This window comes from Stegodyphus dumicola, chromosome 4, assembly GCF_044657685.1.
Source record: "Stegodyphus dumicola isolate Sdum_Otavi_A_Nest chromosome 4, ASM4465768v1".
Lineage (NCBI taxonomy): Eukaryota > Metazoa > Arthropoda > Arachnida > Araneae > Eresidae > Stegodyphus > Stegodyphus dumicola.
Genome location: NC_140771.1, coordinates 240,702,193 through 240,716,440, shown reverse-complemented (window position 1 = coordinate 240,716,440; position 14,248 = coordinate 240,702,193). Strand labels below are relative to the sequence as shown.

At 35.1% G+C, this 14,248-nt stretch overlaps 2 protein-coding genes across 4 annotated transcripts in view; one reads left to right on the top strand and one right to left on the bottom strand.

Annotated features, from left to right (window-relative positions):
- Positions 1-14,248, top strand: part of Cad87A (cadherin 87A) — a 164,418-nt gene that overhangs the window by 76,010 nt on the left and 74,160 nt on the right. For all 3 annotated transcript variants that reach the window (XM_035376800.2, XM_085816133.1, XM_085816134.1), the window contains exons 20-23: positions 2,302-2,480; positions 5,269-5,395; positions 6,712-6,860; positions 9,972-10,104. In XM_035376800.2, coding sequence (XP_035232691.1) covers positions 2,302-2,480; positions 5,269-5,395; positions 6,712-6,860; positions 9,972-10,104 — 588 coding nt within the window. The remainder of the gene's footprint in view (positions 1-2,301; positions 2,481-5,268; positions 5,396-6,711; positions 6,861-9,971; positions 10,105-14,248) is intronic.
- LOC118192048 (calpain-9-like) overlaps positions 1-14,248 on the bottom strand; it is a 390,870-nt gene that overhangs the window by 344,436 nt on the left and 32,186 nt on the right. The gene's annotated exons all lie outside the window — the stretch shown is intronic.

Here is a 14,248-nt window from a genome sequence, read left to right as displayed (position 1 = left end):
TCTTGCGCCCTTCGGGCTTAATTTTCAAGAGCCGGATAAGTTGCGCAGCTGCGCGACACTTCGGCAATAACCGTGCAGACTAGACTAGACTTTAGAAGTTGGTTGTATACGTCTTGGATTTTCGTCAAAAGCGTAAAATGTCAGACCTCACAGAGTTTCGAAGAGGCCATATTGTAGGAGCCCGACTGGCTGGAGCAACTGTGACTGAAACATCCGAACTATTATAGACTATCTAGAGGTCTAAAGTCATGGACAGTGTCTAAAGTCATGGACAGTGTCTAAAGTCATGGACAGCGTACACACAGCGCGATAAGAGAAGTTCGGCAAAGCAAAATAGTGGACGGAAGGAGAAGCTGATAGTAAGAGATTGACGGGTATTGAAGCAGTTGTCTAAAAAGGAAACAACTGCAGCCAAAGTGACTACACAGCTCAATCAGTCCCAGTTTCAATGATTACAGTTAGGAAGTCCCTTCATAAACACAAAATCTAAGACACAGCAGCAATTCCGAAATCACTTTTCCCGCATGGTTAATGCCAAACGTGAGTATGATGGGGATTGTCTCACCCAGAGATGGATCTGTCATGGTATGGGCAGCCATGTTGTGTTTTTCTGCTGGTTCAATCGTAACTCTGCAAGAAAGGATTACTGGGACGAATTATAGAGAAATTTTAGCTGACTAGATCCATCCCATGATCCTGCAGGAGAGAGAATTTTCCAGAATAATAATGCTCCTATTCATGCAATGAGACTTGTCCGATCATGAACATGAGGATGAAGTGAAACATCTACCTTGGCCCGCACAGTCCCCCGAACTCAATATAATGGAACCGTTATGTTCTGTTTTACAGCGTTCGATTCGGAGTTGATAACCCCCACCAGCATCTGTCCCGGAACGTTCAAATATCTCCATGAAAAAATTGTATAATATTCTTCTGTACACTATTTAGCACTTGTATAAATCGATTCCCAGGCGAATCCAAGTTGCATTACATGTCAAAGGGGGGTCATACGCCATATTAATAAAGAGTTTATAAATCTACAGTGTTTCTATTATTTTGATAACCACCTGTATATTTTCTGCATATTTAACATTTGTTTAACATTCAGCCCGTCTTCCCTCGCCCTGGGAAAAAAAAAAAAAAAAAAGAAATTCCATTTGAGTAAGCGAAGTTTCTGATTCACTTCAAAAATATTGCATTGTTTCGATTAAGAATTTATTTATTTTTTATAATAGCATAGTGGTAAAATATAAAGAATACATAGAATAGCATGGTAATTGAAAACGATTATTTCTTTGTATAATTGAATGTGTAATGTTTATAATAAAATAATTACATATGCTTTGACATAAAACATACTTCCCTGGCAGCCTTTGTTAAAACTAACGTGTGGAATTAAGATATTTAATGATTTTACAGGAATTCGACAAATCCAGGAGACCAACAAAAGACGAAACGACTGACCTACTGAAAACATGAATTTAAGCCATACTTAAAATAGAAGTTACGTTTACTTCATATTGCTGCGGGCGTACGATTTCGTAATGGATTGAATACATCCACCGAATAGCTTGATAAAATTTATTTTCCCAGAAAAAACACTTTATAGTTCTGTAACGTTCCACAAAAATACTCGTGCAGCTCTTCTCAGTATCAGAGATAACAATCAGTAGTTGCACTTCAAACTACTAAAAACGTTAAACATAATGCATTAAAAAGCGCCTCTACAATGAAAGCTAACTCGGAGATATATCAGTACTCCGAACTCACGCTGAATTAGCAAATGAGAACTGATGCTCTCTTCGAAATCTCTAGCACTTTGCACTTCTGGAAATAGGGTTGAATATGGTTATAGTTACATATAGGGATCAATTAGATTTGTTCAGTCACAATTACCAATTGCAGTTGTACAGAAAGCAGCCCAGAAAGTCGCCAAAAGGTCGCCACGTCGAGCGACATTTGGTGATTTCTCGTGAAAGCTGGCAAAGAAAAAAAAAAAAGTCGCCAAGACCTTCGCCAGCTTGAAGATACCTCGCCAATTTAGCGATATATCCATTTATATGTTAAATAGACTCTCCCCCTTTAATCTCATTTTTTCGGCAGTGCTTAGTCTCTCTGAATCATTTCGTGTTATATTTCACAAAAAACATTACAGTTTCGCATATAATTTCACAAAAATTATTTACATATATACAAAATTCGCAACAATATTTACATTATAAAATCGTGAAACCTTTTTCCCTTTTGCTCGCTTCATTTGAACAGCCGATGGCATATTATTAAACTTATCTTTCTTTTTAGGTACAACAGTGGAACAAGTTCTTGCTACCGATGCCGACACGGGTGTTAATGCCGAAATATCTTACAGAATTCAAAAGGGGGCATTTAATGATTTCGATGTCGATCCTAAGTCTGGAGAAATTACAGTCAAAGCTGGAGCAAAACTGGATTATGATCGAAGGAAAGAATATAATATCGAGGTATTAATCAGTTTGTAAGATTCTGTGCTACGTACTTTTAAGTTACAGTTGAAGTTGAAGAATCTTAAGAACTGATGAGCGAATAATCGGATAATCGCTCGAGTTCGCAAGACAGTAAATAAAACTTGAGAAGGGTTAAAGACCCTTTATAATAAGTGCAGAATCGCCCACTGCTTGCCGCGTTTTTAAGAATTGCACATACACGGTATCATCCATGTACACGTCGACCTATTTTCACTTAAAAAAAATCACAGAATTACACAAAAATGGCACTGCGCACACTCTTGACTTTATCCATGTACGCTGCTAAAGTCCTAGCTAGTAACCTTTATCGCCTTACCAAAATGTCGCCAAACTACCTGTTACCATATTCCAAAGATTAGCCTTTTTCGGCTTTGCGTGATTGCTGCCGACGCTGAACTGTTACGCCGGTGAGAAGTTCTGAGCCAACTTAGAACTTAAAATCTATTGTGTATTCTTGGACTGTTAGGCTTAGTTTTAAATCTGAATTTGATTGTTACTTTATCGACACAAGAGGTGACCGATACTGTGAAGCACGAGAAGTGGGTTTATGTTCAAATTCTATTTGAATTAAAAAGGTTGTTTTAAACCTTTTCAAGGCTCTGTTATTACTTTACAGCAATAATTCACTCTGCTGGACGTTTTCTACTAGAAAAAGTCAAACTCTATAAATTTAAAGAAATAAATTTTGTAAAAAGTTACGAAATATAACTTTTTCTATGCTTCCTGATTTCAGTATTTGTATTTAAGAAAATTTTACACTTATTTAAAAAATAAAATAGAATACGTGTGTTTTCCGTGCGATAAAAATTCACCGCGATATTTCATTTTAAATTTGAAAATCATATTTACAGTTACTACGCGAATTCAAGAACGAAATCATTACGATTAGTTACATTTGCATATAGCTAAAAATAAAATATAAGTTTCGGAAAGCGTTTTTGAAATTGAGTATTTCAATGTAGATTGATATGAAAAGCACTGATCAATATAATGTTTCTCAAAATGGAGATCTTATTCACAAAATCGTATAGAATTCGCGTTCTAGAAAATACTGACAGGCTTCGGTATTGGCACGTAGACAGTTCGTAACATTATTTGCATAAATTAAAAACGAAAAATATTTTTAGTTTAAAGAATTTTTTATACAATTATTAGATTATGTTTCGAAGGCAATAATCTTCATAAGAATAATAATGACTTTTTTTTAGCTTTTGAAAGCTTATAAATTACTTGCGTGAAAATTCTTTCATTCTACCGGTTGTAACAAAATTATAAATAAAAATATGATACACACTAGTCAATCACAAAAGAATATCATTAAATTGTATTTAAAGGGGAAAAAATCAGCCTCGAATTATTCTTAATTTATTTACTAACTTACCCATTAAGGCAAATAAAAAATGACGTCAAATATTTAAAATTTTGAAATTAACTTTGCAAATGTCGAATTCGAACTAACGTCGAAGACGCATATGTAACAATAAATCTGAAAAACTCATTTAAGATTGAATATTGTCAGTTGTTTTATACGCAAGTATTGTTGAATACACTCGTGAAACGATATTGCTCAAAACAAATCTCAACAAAGATCATCACCGCTAGAATTATCACTTCAAACGGAGTGGTGATCCAGATTCACATCTGGATTTATAAATGAAATAGTGACCGAGAATCACCTGTCAAACGCAAAGCGTTAACACGAGGAAAGTCAGGAAAACTAAACATAAGCCAGCTCGTTTGCGTAGGATCGAACTTTCGGTATTCAGCCGTCTTCGAATAGTTCGCCACTGGTAGTCTATAATAAGTAAAAGATACGATTCGGTTTCGAGGGCCGTAAAAAATCGCCAAACTATTGTTGATGCCAATGCTGCCAAAAATAATTGCAGCAACCCTAATAATGGCGGCAAGAAAGGAAGTATAATAGTAAATAACGATCTAAGATTGATGTTTTAATTTAGATGAAAGGTTAATTTCATATAATACTTTTTCATTATTATAATTTATATAAAAATTGCTAAACATAACTGAATGAAGGCCTGCATCGCTATTTCGCTACCGACTTATCGTAAAGCATAATTTCATTTCGTTGGTTGTTCAAACGTCATTTTCTATAATGAATGATGCCTTTTCTTTGAAAACATTCTCGGTAAAGTGCAGAATCGCCCACTTATTTGTTTGCCGCTTTTTACAAGGGTAAAAACAGTTGGATTTTTGTCAATTTTCTTTTACTTTTTAAGTGACGATAGGTCGATGTGTACATAGATAAAGTCAAGGGTGTGCGCAGTGTAATTTTGTGCAATTCTGGGATTTTTTTTTTTTTTAAGTGAAAATAAGTCTGTGTGTACATGGATACCGAGTATGTGCAATTCTTAAAAACGCATCAAGCAGTGGGTCATTCTGCACTTTACCCAAAATTCTATTACCGACTTTTCGTCATGGGCAATTTCAAATTATTAAATTCATAGGATATCAAAAACGATTTAAAATCAAAAAAGGATTTAAAAATTAAACTAGTATTTCAATGGCGTCTCAAGAAATATAGAACTATATAAACTTACGCAATCTGAAATCAGCGCGTACGCTAGATTTGGCGCCCTGTTAAATGGGCGCGTTTGCTAGATTTGGCGCTTTTGCGCATACATTTTCGCTGCAATTTTTTTACGGCCTTCAAAATGGAATAGTACCAAGTAAAATATTATATTACTGCATATAGTCTTTTTTTTTTTTTTTTTTAATTTTTTTTACGTTTATTTTTTTATTTCAGATAATAGCTGTGGATGGAGGCAGTCCCACGCAAACTGGCACGACAACCTTAATTGTAAACATCCTCAACAGTAATGACAAGGCACCCTATTTTACTCCTTCCACGCAACGTACACAAGTTACAGAAGGTAGCTATTATTTTCTCACTTAATTCATTTATATATATATATTATAGATATCTATATTACAAATTAAAAAATAAAGGAAAGTTACAGGAATTTTTATTTAAAATTCATTGCTCAGATTTCTGAAACTCCCGTTTGAAAGTAGAAAATGCATTTTGAACGATGAAATTGGGTCAAAGTATTTACCAAAGCTGATTTTAATAAAATGGGTGCGTGGTTTTCATTATTATAATAAAGTTTTGAATATTTCAAAGCTTTTTTTAACTTAGAACATTGGGGAATGAATATAATGTGACATCTGCGTTTTAATAATATGTAAAAAATTTCCTGCTTCCTTACCGTGTGGCTTCGTTTTATAATTGAATAATATGAGGCAGCGGCATTCGAGTCCCGGAAAGCATTGTGGATTCTTCATCTTTCCCCATTTGAAATGAATTTTAAGTAACTTTACAAGTGGAGCCCGAACTAAAAGATGATGGACAATAATAATTCGTCACCGAGAACTGGCGAGTATGTCCTCTCCTTCCAGTTGCTCTTTAAATAGAGAAAAATATAAGGAGACATTTTCTCCTTCCTTACAAAGCGCTTTTATAGTTAATTAGAAAGGTGGTCGGATAAAAGCGCACACCACAAAAGCGCCCTTCCCCTCCAAATAAAACAAATAAAAACCACTTTGCTGATTATCCACGGGACAAATGGCGAATGTATGAAAGCACACATGAATGAAAGCCCACATTGATTTAAAAAAATATGAATAAAAGGGCACATGGTTCTTATCAATATTAATATATTTATGATTGTAAATGAAGTAAAATAGAGTATTTGACATAAAATTATGAAAGCAACAACTTTTTGTTTGGCGTAGATTTAGTCACGATCGCAAACGATTTTCAAGGAAAACAGGTACCGATCCCTCTTCACCAGGAGCAAAGAAACCGGCAAGACAGAATATAACTATATTGACACAAAATCGGACTTTTTCTGAAATGGCATCTTCTTCCATATTTCGATTCTACGACTCAAATTATCCCAAAATACGAAATTTTGTAAAATTTGGGGAGAAACTTGTAAAGAAATTTAAAAATTTGTCTTGCACTAAGAATAATTCCCTTGGCAAAATTAATTTATGGTAACTTATTTTTCTTTCCGTTTCATTGCGCACGACGGAATTAAAAGGTGCTCCGTTTATTTTTTCAAGTAATTTTAACATTATCATCGCTTATAACGAATAAAAAGGATGCAAACTTTCATATTATGTTCTAAGTGCTATTAGTTAAAATAACTTTGGTGAAAATAACGTTATTCTTCTCCCATTTCAGATCAAAATGAAGGCCATGTCTTCTATACTTTGAAAGCAGCTGATCCCGATATCAGCAGCCCCGAATCTTTAGTGTATGCCATTTCTGAACCAATCACAGCTACCGACAAAGATGGAAGGCAGCTGCCATCTGTAGTCACAGGATTTAAGGTAATACTGAAATGTCTTTTCATATAAAGTTTCAATCAAATGAATGATTTGCGTCGAAATAACATTCATTTAATTACAGTCCATACATAAAAGGCAGAAATAAATTTTCATCAAATATGTTTTTATTAAGAAGAGTTAAATATTATGTTTAATGAAATATCCCTTGTTTAATGATACTTTTATCTTATTCCTTAGTCCTACTCTAGTAACATGAATTTCAGCGCATTTTGGCAAAATCGCTCACAACTGAAACACACAAATAAAATGATTTCATTTACTAGGATTTATTTAAAATAGTAGATTTTGACCAGTTCTACATTCATAATTGCCTGCCTGTTATTATAATCTGTAAAAGAAAAAAATCTGAAAAGTTTCAGACTTTAACGGTCGCCCGAAAGGGTTCGTTAAGGTTTTTTACGCTCACTGTGAACTCGCAGTCTATCAGCCTGCTGTTATGCTCACTCATAATAAACCTTTTTTTATGTGTGTGTTTAGCTTTATTATTAAGCCTCATTTTCTTCACACTTACTCTGTATACAATTCAGGCTGAAAAATTACAAAACTTTGAAAAGCAGATAGCAGTGTACGTTTAGAATCCTCGATGCAACGTTAAATGTTGGTATTTTTTAAACTCTTCTTCCACCTTTTCTGAGTTTATCATATCAATGTTCAGTTTTCTTACTAAGTTAATGGCTTTACAAAAAGTTTTCTTTCTCTTTTTGGTTATTAACGTTTCGTGTATTTATTTTATTTATTTAATATCAGCTTCTTTAATATTACCTCACAAAATTCGATTCAATGGCAAAACCACAAAATATTTAAAAATAGCATATCTTCAAAATTTCCGATACACAGATTCGCGCGCTGGAAGTAAATATGTTTTATTCCATACAGTGTTGCCACTGCTCACTTTGAAATAGTTCAATTTGTTAACTTAAAATTAAATTAAATTAAATTAAATTAAATTATTAAAATTATTAAATTAAAGGGGACTTAAAATTCATAAGATCTTCGAATAAGTGACTGTTGCAAGAATTGGAGTAACTCATTTATTTTAAAAGCAATTACTTTCAACTTCTTACAGCTGACTACAAAATATAGCTGCTTTCTGAAATAGCAATCAGAAAGTTTGTGTTGCCACAAATATTTTGATAATTTAATCCGCTTTGTGACAAAAGTTTTCGTCATGTTTCCACCTTGCATGCACAGTTTAAATCATTCTGTTGCATAATTTAATTTCATATTTAATATATAGCTTTTATAACATTTGAAAACTACTTAGAACCAAAAATTTTTAAAATTTCGTGTTACATTTTTATTTTATTTGGAGTTGCTTTTATAAAACGTATTTTATTTAAAAAAAATCTGTAATGTTTTCGTACATAAAATTTTTTAATATTATAATATTCATCAGATTTTTGGTTCAGTTAGAAAATAGTGCCATATAAAGAATTCCATGAAATTTCAAGTATGTACCATTAGCCATTTTTAAAATATCATGGGCGGAAGTTGGAAACAAGACGAAACATTTTGTCACAAAGTGGATTAAATTACAAACATATTTGTGGCAACACAAACTTTCTGATTACTATTTCAGAAAGCAGCTTTATTTTTTAGTCAGCTGTAAAAAGGTGGAAGCAATTACTTTTAAAATAAATAAAATATCCCAATTCTTGCAGCAGTCACATGTTCGAAGATCATAAGGGGTTTAAGGTGTATGAGCCCCCTTAATCAAAAATTTGTTAAATTTTTACAAACTATGAAATAGATAATGAAACAAATTCAAAATTTAAAATTCGTGCTTCCAGGTGCCCATGTTTTCGGGTAGAAGACTACGTTATTCAAAATTTCATAGCTCTAGGTACCGTTGTTTTATCACAATGCTAGAAAAGTACGTACATCCATGCAGATTCTTCATAATTTAATTTATTTAAATATGATATTTGTGGCAGCAATTTGAAACGTAGCATAACGCATTAAAGTTTTTCGATGTAAAATACCGTTTCGCGACTAATATCAGATTTAAGAGTAATGTCACCTTTTGACTAAAAACAAAGAAATATTATACAGATTTTTTTTTCTTTTGTTTACTTTGCAATGATGTATATAAAATCTTAAAAGATTCCTGATATTATGTGGGCTTTAGAGGTATTAAAATACTTTCTTCAGACTATTGCGCAGGTTTTAAAAACATCCCCTGTTTTATGAGATCTTTTAATCAATTACAGCTTGCACTGTAAATAACTTCATGTTATTTATGTAAATGTTAACTTTATGTTCAAGTGTTATGTTAAAAATCAGCAGGCTGATAGACTGCGAGTTCACAGAGAGCATAAAAAACCTTAACGAACCCTTTCGAGCGACCGTTAAAGTCTGAAACTTTTCAGATTTTTTTCTTTTACAGATTATAATAACAGGCAGGCAATTATGAATGTGGAACTGGTCAAAATCTACTATTTTAAATAAATCCTAGTAAATTAAATCATTTTATTTGTGTGTTTCAGTTGTGAGCGATTTTACCAAAATGCGCTGAAATTCATAAATATGAATAAAATATAGAATAATATGCCACGAAACGGATAGTATGGAGAATTTTCTGGCATTTCAGATGCTTGGTAGGGTAAATAAAAAATTCTGAAGTTTTAATTAAAATCGAGATCCAAATGCAGTAAAATCTCTCCTAAACGGTCCGCAGTTGACCGATAATATCAAAATAGCTGCACTTTGAAAGGTCTGACTTTAAACACGAAATTTAGGTCTCTGATATTTAGAAAATATGCAAGGGACCAACAATCGGAAAATGTCGAAAAAAATTGTATTATATATCTGCCTCTTAGTATAACAAGCCTGATCTAACTAAATAAATATTCAATTATCCAAAAATACTTTTATCTGAAATTTCTGGAATCTTGCTGCCGTTTAAGAGATATTCTACTCTATGTTCTAAGTATGCATTTGTGTTATGTTTGCATTTGTGTTTGTAATAATAACTACATAGCCACTATAGTTTCGTACTTTTTAGTGGGGTTTTTTTATTTAATTTTGTTTAACTGTAAAAAAAAAGTGGATTATTTGAATGACAGAATGATAGAATCTGCTGTCTTCTTCTAGTCGTTCTTTGACGTGATTCCTGAAACTGGAGAAGTGAAAGTTGCCAGTCGTTTGGACAGAGAAATGGCGGCTATAGTAACTCTTACAGTAATTGTCACTGATATCACTGCTACTCCTCCTCAGACGGGAACAGGTAAGATTATTATTCGAAACACCCTTTCCTGTACACTTTGAAAAAATATGCAAATTACAAATATCCGTATTTATTTAAACACTAATATAACTTACAAAGTAAAGGACATTCAGCAGCAAAGTGTTCAAACAATCAATCAGCACTTTCAACTACAGAGTGGGGCACGAAATGTAATATCCTTTGCTTTGTTTATTAGTCATTGAAGTTTTATACAATGAATGTAAATATATGTCTGAGTATGAAAAGAGAATTTAGAGAAGAATGTGTTGAATTTGTCCCACCATTTTGTTTCACAATCTCTTTCAAGCGAACTTTTGCATTTGTTGCAGGCCTGTGACATGCGTCTTCCAAATTTGCATGGCACAAATGTATGGTTTAGTTTATTATAGTAAAGCAAACTAGGGCTATCTGCATAAGGATCGGGTTGCCATCGCGGAGGACGTTCTGAGGCAAACTGACTCGTATACACTTTACACATGGGGATACCCATGTGTAACGTGTGTAAGAGACATTTTACGACCTGTATACGAGCCAGTTACCCAAAACCACGAAAACACGCTGAACAGGCAGCCTGTTCGCCTGAATTCAAACCCAAGTCAAAACTACCAGTGCTCAGTGATTTTACGCCCGGCCGCTGATGGCCGCACGAATGTATGATAAGAATGCTGAGTTTTGCTACATTTGTATGCTTCTTTGCGTATAACCTATATTTCAAAGGTCCTATAAAAGGAATTCACATGTTATATGACACATGAATTCACATGTTCGGGTTGTGCAGAGACTATTGTTTTCCAATTTCATGATGTTCAGGAAATCGATGCGACATTACACGCACATTAAATATCTCAAACAGCACATCAAGAACATTTGCAAGCGGGCTTCTTGTTTTTCAAAAACCCTATAAAATGAATTCACAAGGATTATTATTTGGGCTATGCAGGGAACACTGTTTTCCAATTTCGTGATATTCAGGAAGTAGAAGTGACATCACACGCACGTTAAACATATCAAACAGGAAATCAACGGCATCTGCAACGTGCGGGCAAGAACCAAAGGGAATTTGTTCCATGTCCAGATGTGTGAACACTTGATGGCTAGCGTCTATTTATCAATACAGATCCAATGGCTTTCAGTTGCTCAGTCTGTGAATGGTATGTTTGCAGGAACCCCATGCTGAACTAATGTGTGCCTGAAAATGTTTTTGTGTCGTCACCAAATTCTTCATTTCTTCAAAAAACGTTATAGCTGCTATTTTCTTTTCAACATTCAATGATTCGTTATTCACCATCTTGCTAACTACTTTCTCGCGGAGTGTTTGAATCAGATACTAACTTCTGCAGACATCTCGATTTTCCTTGAACGAAAGCAGCCGAATGTGCATTTTTAGCATTCAGTATGCAATGTTAAATACACTGCTGGTCATTAGAATTGCAACACCAGGAAAGAATCATCTGACAGACATCAGAATCACATGAAAAGAAGAAGAGGTTGGGATATGCAAATTCGGTATAGCGCATTTAGACGACGCGGGAGGGAGAAACCGAAGCACTGCATAGAAGAAAAGTTGTGTAATGGATTTCTCATTCGGAAAGCGTTTTGTAAGGTCAGAGTTTCCTAAGAATATCCTGTTATATCTCGAATAAGAAGACATGCTTACCAGCAAGTGTCGGAATTCAATAGAGGTAGGATCGTTGCCTATCGAGAGTGTGGATTATCGTTCCGTGATATCGCTCATCGCACTGGCCGCCATCCAACCACTGTCATGCGAATATGGAATCAATCGGTCGCTGAGGATCATACTGAACGGCATGCAGGATCTCAACGCCCTCCCATGATTAACGCCCGAGAGGACAGTCATATTGTGAAGTCAGCCTTGCAAAACCGTACAAATCAGACCACGCACCATTGGTCAGGAAATGGGCACGTTTGCAGCACGCCCAGAATCCGCTCGTAAGGTCCAGCAACATGGACTATCACCACGCCGACAATTACTTCGCCTTCCCTTGACAATGCAGCATAGAGAGAGACGGCGACTCTGGTGTGTCGAACGACAAAGCTGGATTCAGGAGTGGCACAATGTCATCTTTTCAGACGAGTTCCGGTTCTGCATGCAGTATTCGGATGGTCGTATACATAACTGGTGGCTCCGAGGAGACAGCGCGTTGCCTGCTTGCATTTGATATCAGCATAGGGACCCAGCACCCGGTGTGATGGTTTGGGCAGCCATTGGGTACACGACACGCACATCTCTGGTTTGGATCGACGGTAATTTGAACGCAAATCGGTACATTTCAGACATCTTACATCCAGTGGTTGTGCCCTATCTTCGAGGCCTGCCAAACGCCATCTTCCAACAAGATAATGCAAGCCCACATGTTGCACGTCGTGTTCTGACCTTCCTCGATATTCGATTGCCACCCTGGCCACCCTGGGTATTCGATTGCCACCTGGCTTGCACGGTCTCCAGATCTGTCACTCATTGAAAACATCTGGTCTTGGGTTGCTGAGAGACTGGCCCGCCACTCCTCTCCAGCTAATACGTTTGATGAAGTGTGGCATAGACATGAAGCGGCATGGAATGAGTTACCCGTTTCTGTCATCCAAGCCCAGTTCGACCTCATGCCTAACCAGGTAAGGGTGTTTTAGCTGCCACGGTTGGCAGCTGTTTCTACTAATTTCGCCTTCCTGTAAACCCCCAAACTGCTTATAAATTTAATCATTTTGTCTTCATGCCATACTGTTTACTTACAATAAATATCTTTTTATTATTTGCTTTCCTTCATGGTATGGCAATTTTAATGGCCAACAGTGTATTATTTTATGGAATGACTGAATGGTACGGCGTTCCGTGCGCCGTATTAAATTCTACGGGTAACTTGATTATTTACTGATATAGAGAATAGTAGAGCTACGTAGATACCTGAGATGCATAACGAAGACAAACTAAGAATCGTGACTGAACATATCAAAACACAATTTATCTCTGCTCATTTAAACCTTACGGTACAGATTCTTAATCACACATCATCATTATAGATGCGGTAAGCACCCCACAATTCTATATAACTTATCACATCTTTGCACAACAGATGAAGCGGAGAAATGAACAGCACGCGTTTATATAGCGAAAGTAAGAAAGGAAAGTCAGTGCGCATTTCAGCAAAAAGGTATTTATGGAATTGATTTCTTTGCTTAAATTTTGAACGGTGATTGGGCAAGAGCTGACAACATTGCAGGATGCATAAGATGACATAATGCGGATTAGTTTTCAGATGACGTCCTTTATATTTATATACTAATAATTCTTAAGACAGGCGTAGTCAATGTAAAAAGACCACTGATAAATTAAAGTTACTCGTTTATTTTCATATTTTATATCTCATGATTATCAACCATATGAGGACTGGAGAATAATTACAATGGATTGACGATGGTTCTTTGCTTTGGTAATAACTTAGAGAGGCTTTACTGCGGAGTTAGAAGGATTGCACTTGATGACTGACATAGGTCTATAGTTTGAACTTTATTGCTTGATAGCTTAATTCTTAGGACAAATACTGTTTTCTATTACACATTAGGGGTGCGTTTCCATCCCACAGTTTTTATATAATAGCAGTTTATAACAATGAACTTAACATTGCTAAATTAAAGTTAGTCGTTTACTTTCATATTTTATATCTCATGATTATCAATCATATGAGGACTGGAGAATAATTACAATGGATTGACGATGGTTCTTTGCGTTGGTAATAACTTAGAGAGGCTTTACTGCGGAGGTAGATGGATGACACTTGATGACAGACATAGGCATAGTTTGAATTTTATTCCTTGATAGCTTAATTCTTAGGACAAATATTGTTTTCTATTACACATCATCATTAGGGGTGCTTCCATCCCACAATTTTTGTATAATAGCAGTTTACATCTTAACAATGAAACAAAGCGAAGCGCTGGGGAGTACGTTTGCTAGCATCAAGCAAAGAGGGGAAAAAAGAAATGCGCAGTTGGTTGCAGTAGTATTTATAACAGAAATTAATATAAACTGATTGGCTGAGATTTCATTGCACAGCAGGCACGATTACATAACCGGATTAAATTTGAAAGACGTACTTTAGAATAATTTCTCACTATATTTAAAGTACAG